The sequence below is a fragment of the Puma concolor genome, chromosome B3 (assembly GCF_028749965.1).
Source record: "Puma concolor isolate L17-30 chromosome B3, mPumCon1.1.hap2, whole genome shotgun sequence".
NCBI lineage: Eukaryota > Metazoa > Chordata > Mammalia > Carnivora > Felidae > Puma > Puma concolor.
In genome coordinates, this window is record NC_141672.1 from 97,385,361 (window position 1) to 97,399,049 (window position 13,689).

At 35.9% G+C, this 13,689-nt stretch overlaps 1 protein-coding gene across 11 annotated transcripts in view; it reads right to left on the minus strand.

Annotated features, from left to right (window-relative positions):
* Nucleotides 1–13,689, minus strand: part of ATOSA (atos homolog A) — a 116,865-nt gene that overhangs the window by 19,210 nt on the left and 83,966 nt on the right. For 10 of the 11 annotated variants that reach the window (XR_015252655.1, XR_015252656.1, XM_086710717.1 and 7 more), the window contains 5 exons: nucleotides 9,544–9,728; nucleotides 8,428–8,630; nucleotides 8,028–8,153; nucleotides 4,825–6,673; nucleotides 2,841–2,960 (listed from right to left, as the gene is read on the minus strand). Coding sequence is in view for 9 of the 11 variants with exons in the window: in XM_086710717.1 (XP_086566843.1) it covers nucleotides 2,841–2,960; nucleotides 4,825–6,673; nucleotides 8,028–8,153; nucleotides 8,428–8,630; nucleotides 9,544–9,728 (2,483 nt within the window). In the remaining 2 variants the exon portion in view is untranslated. The remainder of the gene's footprint in view (nucleotides 1–2,840; nucleotides 2,961–4,824; nucleotides 6,674–8,027; nucleotides 8,154–8,427; nucleotides 8,631–9,543; nucleotides 9,729–13,689) is intronic. The other variant, XM_086710714.1, reaches the window with a different exon arrangement.

Here is a 13,689-nt window from a genome sequence, read left to right on the forward strand (position 1 = left end):
GCTGCTCCTTTGTCCCTCCCTACCCACTGTGCATTTCTAAGAACTCTGGGGCTTCACAAAGAATAGGTTTGAAAAATACTGCTCCAGATGTTCAACCACCATTGTATACCACACATTACATTTAAGACCATGATCCAACCACCATCTAGCTGAAAATATCCTAAAAAGACCCAAATGTAAACTAAAGTTAAAATCACATACAACATGCAAGTTAAAGACTTGTTACTAGAATAAATATGTATTGTATACAGTACATTCATCATTAAGAAAAAAGATAATACTGAATGTCTAAGCAATCTCAATATTTTTGAGATTTTCATGAGTGCACCATGCTATTTTTTGTAGCTTGAACTTAATTGGGGGCACCTTGGTGGCTCAGCTGGTTAAACGTCTGACTCTTGATTTTGGCTCAGGTCATGATCTCACAGTTTCCTGGGTTTGAGCATTGACCCTGCAGAGCCTGCTTGGGATTCTTTCTCTCCCTCTCTTTCTGTCCCTCCCCTGCTTGTGCTCTCTCTCAAAATGAACTTTAAAAAAATTATAGATAAAAAAAGAACTTAATGTGAAGTTCTCAATCTAAATTCTCATGTCTTCAATTCTGAAAAGTTCTTTACCTTCATTTCTTCTGATACTGCATTTTCTTTGTTCCACTTAGTTCTACTTTTAGAATTTGTACTACACTTCTATTCAGCATCTCATTTAATCCTCCATGGCTCTTCCATATTTTACCAACTCTCTTCCTTTCTGTACTTTATTCAAGATGCTTTCTTAGCATCTGTCCACCCATCACTACATTGCTATACAGCTGATTCTGATTCATTGTTAATCCTTCTGTATTTGTAGGCACACATGTTGTGTGTGTATACAGCAATTAAAATATTTTTCATATTTAAAATTTCTATTTAGTTTTTTCAAGTAAGTCCTTGCATCCCTACCCCCTGTTTGTACCTGTCCCAGCAGAGGCATTAAACCCTAGCACTAAATTAGGTTCAGATATCCCAGAGGGCCATAATTTGCCTCATATGAGTATTTGGAGATTTATCTTTCTTTCTCTTACATTATATTATGTACTTAAAGGTTATATCAGGTATTACATATTATTTTTATTAAAGGTTATATTCTATCCATGATTTCCGTCTTTGGGAGGAAGAGTCTTTGTAGATGAACTCAGTCTACCATGCTGAACAGAAGTCTACAATGCTCTTTTTATCAGTATGATGCTGACAAATCTTTTTTCCTGATCACTTGGGTCTTTCGAAAGCACCTCATACCTAGGTCAAATGTTTGGGGTTATTTTAAGTTGTTTGGAATTCAGCTTCTCTAAGACAAACACCTAAGGTCCAAGTTATAAATTTAAATTCAAGATCTCTTATTCAATAATTATTTTTTGAACATAGGCCAGATATTGTATCCTTAGAGTTTACTTAAAAAAACACAGATAGGGGCGCCTGGGTGGCGCAGTCGGTTAAGCGTCCGACTTCAGCCAGGTCACGATCTCACGGTCCGTGAGTTCGAGCCCCGCGTCAGGCTCTGGGCTGATGGCTCAGAGCCTGGAGCCTGTTTCCGATTCTGTGTCTCCCTCTCACTCTGCCCCTCCCCCGTTCATGCTCTGTCTCTCTCTGTCCCAAAAATAAATAAACGTTGAAAAAAAAAAAAAATTAAAAAAAAAAAAAAACACAGATAAAGTAGGGTGACTGGGTGGCTCAGTCGGTTAAGCGTCCAACTCCTGGTTTTGGCTTAAGGAATGATCTCACGGTTTCATGAGTTTGAGTCCTACATTGGGTTCTACACTGGCAGTGCAGAGCCTGCTTGAGATTCTCTCTGTCTCCCTTTCTCTCTGCCCCTCCCCGACTCACACTGTCTGTCTCTCCCAAAATAAATAAATAACTTAAAAAAAAAAACACGCAAAGCACCAAAAATTATCTTCTATCAGTAGCAAAATATATATGCTTTTACTTCTCCCTGATATTGATCACTTGACTCAGGTTTAACTGAAATGGCAGGTATACCAGCTAACAACTGATAGCTTACTATGTGTTAGGAATTATATTAATCATCCCCATAATACTAAAGCAGACATTATGCTAGGGTGAAGTCAGGGTGATTCCAAAGCAAGACTCCTAACCATTGCACTCAGATCTACAAATCTATTTGTAAATGTAGAGTGGGGAAATTTATATGTCTCAAAATAAGATGCTGCATGGGTTCCAAATCAATAACAACCACAAATCTGATTCCCAAATAACTCAGCTGGTGATGTCAACAGCTTCAGATACAAATTTATTTATACAAACCCACTTGACACTAAATATTTTCTTTATATTTAGTAATAATTAAAAGATTAGACAAAAGAATTTCAGAGAAATTTTATAATCCTAATTTTTTTCATATTTTTAGTCTTTTCTCATATTAACACATAGCTATTAAATGTATTAAAAAGTGGTTTCTAACTGGAAATTCCTTTTAAAAAAATTTACATTTTTCGGGTGCCTGGGTGGCTCAGTTGGTTAAGCAGCTGACTTCAGCTCAGGTCATGATCTCAAGGTTTGTGGGTTCAAGCCCTGCATCAGGCTCTGTGCTGACAGCTCGAAGCCTGGAGCCTGCTTTGGAGTCTCTCTCTCTCTCTCTCTCTCTCTCTCTCTCTCTCTCTCTCTCTCTGCCCCTCCCCAGCTCACACTCTGTCTCTGTCTCTCTCAAAAATAAAATAAAAAACATTAAAAAAATTTTTTTTAATAAAAAAGTGCATTTAAATTTTTTTCAATTACAATTCAGATAAAATAATTTGTAAACATTTTAGATGTTTCCAAGTATTAATATGAAATAAGAGAAAGAAACCTTACAGGACTTGAGAGAAGAGGCAATCCAGTTCGAGGATGAAAAGCTCTGGTTGAGGTCCCATCTAAGGAATGAAAATTATGTTTCCGCCAGACACTTGAATGTTTCAGTGGTATAGTCTTCTGCTAGGAAAATAATTAATTTTAATGATAACATTTAAGTAATTTTGGTCTTATCCCTAATATGTACTGAGATATTACATCTTGGGTGGTAATGCTAATCATCTACAGATCTAGATCTACACACACACACACACATATACACTTTAATAAAACAATGTCTAAGAGTTTTTTTCTAAAGTACTGAATAAACTCAAATATTCTAAAGAAACTATGTCCAAATATAATCGTCTTATACATATGGTCATATTTATAAATACTCAGAGTCTAACATCTGGTAAGCTAATATTTGATACTTTTAATTTGTGAAAAAACAACTACTCACAGGTAGAAAAAAGAGTATTCTAAAATATAAAACTACATTAATATTAAGAGTCGTTCTCAAAGCATGTAATTTGGTAGAGCACGACACAGAAATACAATAAATGTGAATTTAAAAATATATCTAATGCAGTTGCAGTACCATGTTTTTGATGTGATACAGAAACAAGCTATTTCTTAAGAATTTAGTCAAGTTTAAACCCAAACACTAGAAATTCATAGCAACACATAAAAATCAGAAAAGTCTAATTTGGGTCCTGGCTCTGCCACTTACTAGCTTTGTAAGACCTTGGGCAAGTTACTTAAGCTCTCCAGTCCTAGGGTCCTCATTTGTAAACTGGAGTTTACTCTAGTTTACTCTCATAGTTTAGTGGAAGGATTAACTATGCCAATATGTGTAAAATATTCAGAAGAGTGTCTGGGCACTTAGTAAATGTTGTATGATTATATTTAAAACAAGAGCATGAAAAACCGAATATTAGTAGCTTGAAAAATACAGTGGCCAAATTAAGTTTTCCTTTTAGGTACCAGAAAGGATCATGAAAAGCTAACTGTTTTTGTGACAATTATAGTTTTAGAAAATTGCAAACTACCATTTGATACAATCCATGTTAGATATTCTATTGAAAAACAAATTGGAAACATGGTACAATTATTAAAACTCTTATGTCCAGCAGAACTAATTTTACTGATAAAGAAGATAAACTAAGGACATTCAGATTTAGGTCAAGACAGTTAAAAAGTACTTTTCCAGGGGCACCTGGGTGGCTCAGTTGGTTAAATGTCAGACTTCGGCTCAGGTCATGATCTCTGGTTTGTGGGTTTGAGCCCCATATCCTGCTCTGCACTAATGGCTTGGGTTCCTGCTTTGGATTCTCGGTGTTCCTCTCTCTGCCTAATAATAATTTTCTAAAGCTAAAAAATGGTTTGGTAGAAAGTTAAATAAAATGTAAATAAGTATCTTTTATTTATATAGTACATTAAAGATTCACAAAATTTCTTAAAATCTATTATATGATTGTCACAACTCTGAGATAGGCAAAAGTGATTTATCATTCTTATTTTAGAACGGAGGAAACTGAGGTTTTTAGAAGTTAAGTGACTTAAGGTCAAAATTGTGAAGTCAGGACAGGAACCCAGGCATTCTAACCAACAAACAGCCACGTGACTTCTCTATAGATATTCCTAAAATCCCTAGCTGAGCAGTGGCATTACAACGGGTGCATTGTATTAGGCCAGAGCTGCTAACAAATGATACATTAAGCTGATGTGAGTTTCATTTCTGACTCCTAATTACCCTCCAGCAATTGTCTAGTGTTGAAATAACCAAAAAAGGGCAATGGGAAGAATTCACCTAGCATTTGCTCTTAAGTAAGTAGGTTATTTTCCAAAGATGTTAATACTAGTTTTGTAGCAGGTTTATTAGAACTGACTGTATTTACTATAATTAATGGGCACCTTAGGCCTTTATAACTAGATCTTCTGTAAACAAAATTGAAACCATGATAAATGTTTGAGAATTATATTTGAAATATTAGATGTTACCTACCAACACGTCTGTATTTTTCAGTTGTTCACATGTAGACAAACAGTCTTTTACTTTCTTTCTCTGAGAACAGTTTTGAGATTTTTCATCAATTATCTCTTCTTTCTTATCCTGTTCAATTTTTAATAGGTCTGGCTTTTTGCATTTGTGAACTTCATTATCTTTATTGAGATAATTTTCTATACTATTAAGTTGAGTATTTTGCTCACATGTCTTAGGCCTTTCTGAGTCTTTATTTGAGCACTTGTTTTCATGTTTGTTCAAATATTCAGACATTTCCAACATAGTAGCTTTTATTTTTGAGTCATCTTTTTTGGAGTTATCAAATTCATGATTCTTAAAATATTCTGGATTAGAATTTTCATTTTTTATTCTTTTTTCCTTATACTTATCTGTGCAAGTCTGTTTGTCAATACTGTTGCAATTTGAATACTTTTTATCAATTTCATTGCTAATTTCTTGCTTCTTAAATTGACACTCAGAAAGTGTATTTTCCAATCTGACTGTCAAATCTAAGTTATTTTTTTTGCAGTGAGGCATATTTGAGGGAGTCAATAAACTAGTGGCTTTGTTCTGTGTCTCTTGAAAAGTATTTTGGATGGTTTCACTAGGATTGTCCTGATACAGATTTCTTCTTATTTGAGGTTTCAAAGAGGATTCGACTTTACCATTACATTTAAAATAACTAAATGATTTATTGGGTATTAAGTTTTCCCCTTCGCTGCTGTCTTCTAACAAGGAAATTTTTGTATTGGAAATGGAAACAGAGGTAACATCCTTGTTTTTCTTCCACAAATTGTTGTCTTCATATGTACTCCTAAATACTTTCGAAGGAACCGAATTGGAGTCATGCATGTTGAATGACTGCCGGGGTATATGTGATGCAGTTGGATCAATATGCTCCAAGTGTTGAGCAATCCTTGCAATAACATCTTGTCGCTCCTGGAGTAAAGAGCCAATCAAAGGATTTGTCTCACCAACAGACTGACGAGAATAAAGACCATTGGAACTGCCAGTTTCACTTCGAGGAGTATCTGGTTTTACTTGAATTTTTCCCTCACTGGTGTCTTCTGAGGAGGTAAGCTCAGGACTACCAAAGGAAATGGAGAAAGTTTCTTTACATTTTCTCACATTTTCATTTTCTTTTGAAACCCGGAAAAGTTTTGAATTAAGTGAACTAGACTCTTGCATATTAAATGGATGTCCAGAAACAGGGGAAGTGCTTGGATCACAATGAATCAAATGCTGAGCAATTCTTGCAATAACTTCTTGTCGCTCCTGAATTAAAGAGCCTATTAAAGGATTAGTCTCACCAACTGACTGCCAGGAACTCTGGTGGCTAGAGACCCTGGAATCAATCACTGAAAATGATTTTAAAGTTCTCACTGGTGTTTCATGTGACTTTTTATCTCCTCTACCACTGAAGCCCAGAATATTGGCTTGACGTGTTCCATAGTCAGATTTACTGCCAGTGCCTGGATACAGTTTGACATTTTTGACAGCTGCAGTATATTCTGGAGTTGTGCCATTTTTTGCATGCAATATGCTTTCAGGTGCCATGGTCCAAGATTGTTTGCTACACAGACGCTGTGAACTATTTGTACTACATTGTTCTACTTCACTAGAATTGCGGTGCTGATGGACTTTAAGTTCATGTTCTTGAATTCTTTTCTCATAAAGGCCAATATTAGTGTGAATACTACAGGTCAAAACTGGATAATTAGATTGTCTGGGCAAGGACTGAACGCTGACTTTCAAGGCCACATTGTGAGAAACATTAGGAACAGGAAACACATGTTCAATCGGGGTCTGTGAAAAATTCCACTGCAGGTCTACATCAGCAGCACTGATTCTAGAATCATATAGAAATATACAGAATCAATGCATTGTAATGCTTATAACATTATCATATATTATAAAAAATTTTCAACAGTTACATACTTCTCTTTATTTGCATTAATTACTATTAAGGGTTTACTTTCAGCTACTTTACCATGCATGTCATTCTGATAAAACCAACATAAAAAGCACAATAGTTTATGCTTAGAATAGAGATGATTTTTTTTATCTGAAATTTATTGTCAAATTGGTTTCCATACAACATCCAGTGCTCATCTCAACAGGTGCCCTCCTCAATACCCATCACCCATGCTCCCCGCCCTCCCACCCCCCATCAACCCTCAGTTTGTTCTCAGTTTTTAAGAGTCTCTTATGTTTTGGCTCCCTCCCTAATCTTTTATTTTTTTCCTTCCCCTCCCAAATGGTCTTCTGTTCAGTCTCTCAGGATCCACATAAGAGCGAAAACATATGGTATCTGTCTTTCTCTGTATGACTTACTTCACTTAGCATAACACCCTCCAGTTCCATCCACATTGCTACAAAAGGCCATATTTCATTCTTTCTCACTGCCACGTAGTATTCCATTGTGTATATAAATCACAATTTCTTTATCCATTCATCAGTTGATGGACATTATGGAAAGAGCCTAGAGATGATCTTTTTACGAACACTAGACTACTTAGGCATTAAAGCTCAAGAATACTATAATTTAGAATTATTTCTTAAAACAAAAAAAAATGGCATTTACTCTAAATAAATGGATTTAGCTAATTCTGTTGTACAAGGTGATTAAGAGATACTCAATCTCAGGGCCAACTGCCTAAAGAAACAATTAGACACTTGGTCAGCAGCCTGTAAATTTACAGTTTTCAAGATGCAAAAATTAAATAAGTCTACCATTATGGAAATTCGGCAGCCCAGAAAGTTTTTATACATAAGCCCATTGGGGGTTCTTTAAAGCTAAAAAGCTCTCTGAAAACCATTCTATGCCGGAGGTGCTTGGGTGGCTCAATTGGTTAAGCATCTGACTTCGGCTCAGGTCATGATCTCACCGCTTGGGAGTTCAAACCCCACGTTGGGCTGTGTGCTGACAGCTCAGAGCTGGAGCCTGTTTCTGATTCTGTGTCTCCCTCTCTCTCAAAAGTAAACAAACATTAAAAAAATAAAAAGCAAATTAAAAAGAAATAAAGTAAAATTCATACTGATTTGCATTTAAATTCTCTAACTTGTTTTGAGAAAATCTTCAGTAAATTTTATCCACTTACATTTAGAAATGAAGGAAATAAACTGCTTAAAAGGTAAAATATCATTCAGTAGCTAACCAACAAGGTTAAATACACACTGTCCTTATTTTGCCCAAGACATACCTGTAAAGAATATTTCGTGGAATAGCACCATGGGAAACACTCAGCCAAGCACTTAATTGAGAAAAAAACACAAATGAGCGGACAGCCAATAGAAGAGTCTTCTCTTCAATAAATCGATCACCACTCCTAAGGGAAGTAAAAAGTATCATTTAAATGTCAGCAAGTACAAAATGATTGAACTTTAGAAATACAGAAGCTAAAATAAATATATTCTGGATATGTGCTTTCAAGAGTATCGAAGTGCATTTACTAGTGTCACTTGAAGTCGGAGAAGAACTAAATGTCTAAATTTTACTACATCATTAGAGTCAAAGACATGATACATTACTAAAATAATTTATAGAAGCAATGGAAAACCTGATTTAGCAGGAACAACTTGAAACTCAGTTCAACAACTTACTGTCGAGGAACTGGCTCCAATATCCATCTTTCTAATAATAATGCATCTTGCTTAATTGCAGGATCATTGAGATCAATTCCATCTGTGGTGGGCCCATCATCACTGTAGCAGCAATCTGGGAGTAACATCACTTCCACCATGATTGGAAGGTTATTCTTCCACAACAGTAAGACCTCAGACCTAGTTCTTCTGGCTTGGCGACACTTAAGAGAAAATTAATGTAAGCGAAATACCTCAATAACCCAAGGCATTTTATATTTACAGTTTAAAATTATAATTGTAAAATAGACATCTATATGAGAAATGAGTCAACTGTAGATCTTTGCTTAGGCTTATTTAGATTTCCTCATTAAATAGTGGATTAACACTAGTGAGTTCTAGAGTACAAGGATTAGTACTGAACATTTATGATGCAAAGTTTCTTGGGGAGGGGGATATTTCTGCTCTATTTTGTGGAAAAATAACTGTCATACACCACGTCTGACAGGCCTAAGGTGGCCCAGCCTAGTTTGTTAACTATGTCATTGTTACAAAATAAAGATTCACTCTAAGTAAAAACCAAAATATTAAAATCTCATTTTCATTAAATGCTCAAAATAGACAAGATTTTAAAAATGTAAAATTTTGGACTACATTTAAGAAACTGTTGGGAAAATCCCTATAGCAAATTATACAGTACCTATCAAAATAACTATTTTTAACATTATATAAAAATACTACTATGATAGCAAAAAGTATCCTCCCGTAGGAAAAAAGAAAGGAATATAAAAGGGAAATTGGTTAATCTGAAGAAAATAATCATGAAAATAATTCTACCAAATAAACACAAGATCAATAGCAACAATTATCTTAAATCTGGCGAGTAAGAAGGCAGGTATGATTTTGGCTGTCACCCTGCATGCTGATCTGCAAAGGTACCTACTGTGACTTTAAGAGCATCGCTTAAGAGTTAGGGGTATTAGCTATGGTCCAAGATTAGGATTTTTTTAATTGTAGTTATAAGTGATTTTAAACTTAAGTGTGAACATTTTAATTGTCATGTAACAAAAGTGATCACAGAATTTAAACTAGTTTATATGAAAGAAAAAGAAAATATACTCAATACACAATTCTCACCTGAGCCAGCTTGTCACTACATTCATGTTTGGAAGTTACTGGGTAACAGGACTGTGCTGGAGGGCAATGGAAACTTTCTGTGCGACCTTTTACAGAACATTCAGGTGTTCGTCCTTCTGTTATTAACAAGGCCAAAGAGACCAAGAACTCCTCTGCATCATATTCAAAATATTCATCTAGAGTATCTGGTTTAAAAAAAAAAAATGAGTCTCTAATTTAATGTATTCTTGTTAAGAACTCACCGTTTACACCTAAAATACCTAATGTCACAATCTATATTCAAGTATATTCAGTAACAAAGAGTGAAAGGGGGGTAAAAATCAGGCAATTAAAATACAGTAAACTCTTGATTCACAAGGTATACAAGGTAAGGAGAGAATGGATAATTCCAAATTTCAGTTAAGACAAAGATGGTTGAAATTATAGCATAAAATTATTTTTATGTCAATTTCAGTTAAAATGTCTAAGATTTAGGAATAAATTTATAATCCTATAGATATTTAGATATCTTATATTTTTCAGATAAGTACAACAGTTTTTATACCCAAAATTTCACCAATAACCAAAAGGTTAAAAGGTCTTATTATGTCATATTGTTTAGCTGTTTTATTACTATTATTAAATATTAAGGATGCAAATTCAAATACATGTTTCTCCCTTTCTCTCCTTTGTCCCTTTCTTATCTAGTTCCTTATTCTTACAACCCATCTGTGCTGTGGACATTCAGAGCTCTGGAGTCCTTCTCTGCCTATGCCTTACAGTATTAGTAGTTTCAAAAGGAGAAATGTTATAATTATCGCAGCAGATGCAGGCCCAAATTACAATATATAAAGTGTGAATTTTGTTGTTGTTATTGTTACTATGCAGTTCCAAACAATTTGATATGCAGGTGTTCTCACTTATTTGTAGTAATTTTTAAATTTCTCGCAAGTGCTCCAAGTTTGTGAAACAGTTAAGTTTCAAAAGTGTTAACCTGTTACACGAGTTGAACACTCGTGCAAATGTACACACACAAATTCAATTTGTTGTGTAATCCAATTAAATAACACATACTTTAAGTACTTGCTACACTGTATTAAGTGACAGGGGATACAGAATTGTACTATGGCATAGACCCTAGTCTCAAAGGGTTTGTGATTCATAAATCATCTTCAAAACAAACAGAACACTACAGCATTTAATACATTCCAACGTTTTTCAGATAACAGTGGTAAAATTTTGCAAAAGAGGTAGGCATTGAAATACACAAAAAGAGTCAGACCTCTAAATACAAAGAACAAATTGGTGGTTGTGAGAGGCAAGGGGGCTGGGAGATGGGCAAAATTTGTGAAGGAGAGTGGGAAATACAGGCTTTCAGTTATGGAATAAATAAGGGAATAAAAGGCACAGCATAGGGAATATAGTCAATGATATTCTGATAGCGTTGTTTAGTGATAGATGGTAGCTACACTTACGAGCACAGCATAGAAAATCTGAATCATTATGTTGTACACAGGAACTAATGTAACATTGTGGGACAACTATACTGAAAACAATTTTTTTTTAAAGGAGGTAGGCATTGAGCAGAACCAGGAGAGAGAAAGTGCAACCTGAGTAGAGAACCTGTATAGAGAAAGCGTGCAAAAGAAAGGACCGGAGCCAGATTATGAATAGCCTTGAAGGAAATGACGAAGAATGCCCATTTCTAGCATCAGGAAGGCTTATCTGGAAAAGCAGCAGCCTTCAAAGCCAACTTTATTGAGTTGGTATTTTAAGACCATTCAGAAAATATTCCCTAAAATGACCATGTGCAACAAATAAAATAACAGTGAACACTTACTAACAATGTCAGACATTGCCAGTTCTAAGTACTTTCTACACATTAATTCATTCTATCCTCAGAGCAGCTCTATAAGGCGGAAACGGCTACTACCATTTTAAAGATAACTGAAGCATAGAGATGTTAAGTAACTTGCCCAAGATTACCCAGCCAGTAAAGAATGAAGTTGGAATTTGAATCTACGGTCTGGCTCCAGAATCTGGTTCCTTAACCACTACTACCTCATGCCTGCTTTCTTTCATTGCAGCTATAAAAACTGTTATTACATACTTTAGTATATGTTTATAAAAATGTAAGTAAAATAATAATATGCAGCATATATATTAATAATATATGGATTGGAATATATATGGAATATATAAAATATTGGAACAGACAGCCCCTCATCAGCTTACTATTTTTTGACTTGACGATGGTGTGAAAGTGATTTGGCTTTTGATCTGGTCCCAGACCAGCAATATGGTAGGGTCCTCTCATGACGCTGCACAGCTGCAGTGAGCTCCAGGGCCCAGTCTGCCACATGATGGAGAGGGCAAACCACCAATACACTTACAACCATCTGTACCAACACAACCATTCTCTTTCTCTCATTTCCAGTATAGTGTTCAATAAATTACAGGCATATTCAACACTTTATTATAAAATAGGCTTTGTGTTAGATGATTTTGCCCATCTGTAGTCTAATGTAAGTGTTCTAAGCACGTTCAAGGCAGGCTTGGCTAAGCTATGACATTTGCTAGGTTTGGAATGTTAAATGCATTTTTCACTTAAACCTATCATAAGTTGAAAATGTCTTATCAGGATATAACCCCGCTGTAAGTCAGGGAAGATCTGTAGTTTCCAGGGATAGAACCCTAGTTTATAATAATGTGACAAGAAAAACAAGAGAGTGATCTCAACTTTCCACTTTCCTCTAGAAATCAATTAGATTATAAATCAAAGGTTTCCTGTAGTCCCTTGGGATTCACTGAGTTAAATCCTGGTGTCCTTCATGGGGAATCAAAAGATGTAAAAAGGATTCCATTCAATCCCTTTCTCTGGTGGTTCTGTGGGTTTTCAAAGCTACCTCAGGCTTGCCATGGGCTACATGGCATGATTTCAGCTCCTGAGATATTTCTCTGGGCTCATCCTGTTCCTTTCCCTGAGTTTGTCAGGTAATCCTGGAAAACTAAGAATTGTGACAGAGCAGTGGCTCCTAATCTTTGGAATGCTGAATGATGCCAAGATGTCAGCTACTCCATGTGAATACCAAGGATGATCCACAGCCTAAGCAATATGTCTTACATTTATGTGCTACTACTTAAAAAAAAAAAAAAAAAATCTATACTTGAGAAAAAACCTACAAGGTCAGATTAAGAAAGGGGGAAGGGCAGAAAGAGTGGGGAGAATGACAGTGTTATCCTTATGCCTGCAAAACTATAATTTATCTCTAAAGCCCTAGCAAATAATGGCTTACACACCAGGAATTATCAAGTTTAAAGTGATAAAAACTAAACTATTACAAAAATAACTTCTTTTTAAAGTTTATTTATTTATTTTAAGAGAGGGGCAGCGAGAAAGGGAGAGAACCCCAAGCAGGTTTAGTGCTGTCAGTGTAGAGCTCAATGTGGGGCTCGAACTCACAAACCAGGAGATCATGACCTAAGCCGAAATCAAGAGTTAGATCCTCAAGTGACTAAGCCATCCAGGCACCCCCAGAGTGTTAAATATTTAAATGAAAAACTTAAAACAAAGATTAGAGATGACAGTAGTTATATATTAGTTATCTATGTAACCATTACATAAAAATTACAGGACACCTAGGTGGCTCAGTTGGTTGAGCATCTGACTTTGGCTCAGGTCATGATCTTGCAGTTAGTGAGTTCGAGCCCCGCTGTCACTCAGCACTGCTGTCAGCCTATCAGCAGAGCCCACTTTGGATCCTCTGTCCCCTCTCTCTGCCCCTCCTCCACTGTACTCTCCCAAAAACACATATTAAAAACAAAACAGGGGCGCCTGGGTGGCGCAGTCGGTTAAGCGTCCGACTTCAGCCAGGTCATGATCTCGCGCTCCGTGAGTTCGAGCCCCGCGTTGGGCTCTGGGCTGATGGCTCAGAGCCTGGAGCCTGTTTCCGATTCTGTGTCTCCCTCTCTCTCTGCCCCTCCCCCGTTCATGCTCTGTCTCTCTCTGTCCCCAAAATAAATAAACACGTTGAAAAAAAAAATTTTAAAAACAAAACAAAACAAAACAGAACTGCAACGAATAGCATGGATTATACTGTAGCATTATGAAAAATAAAATACTACCTAAATGCATGTGACTTTATGATGACAACCTTTAGGAACTGT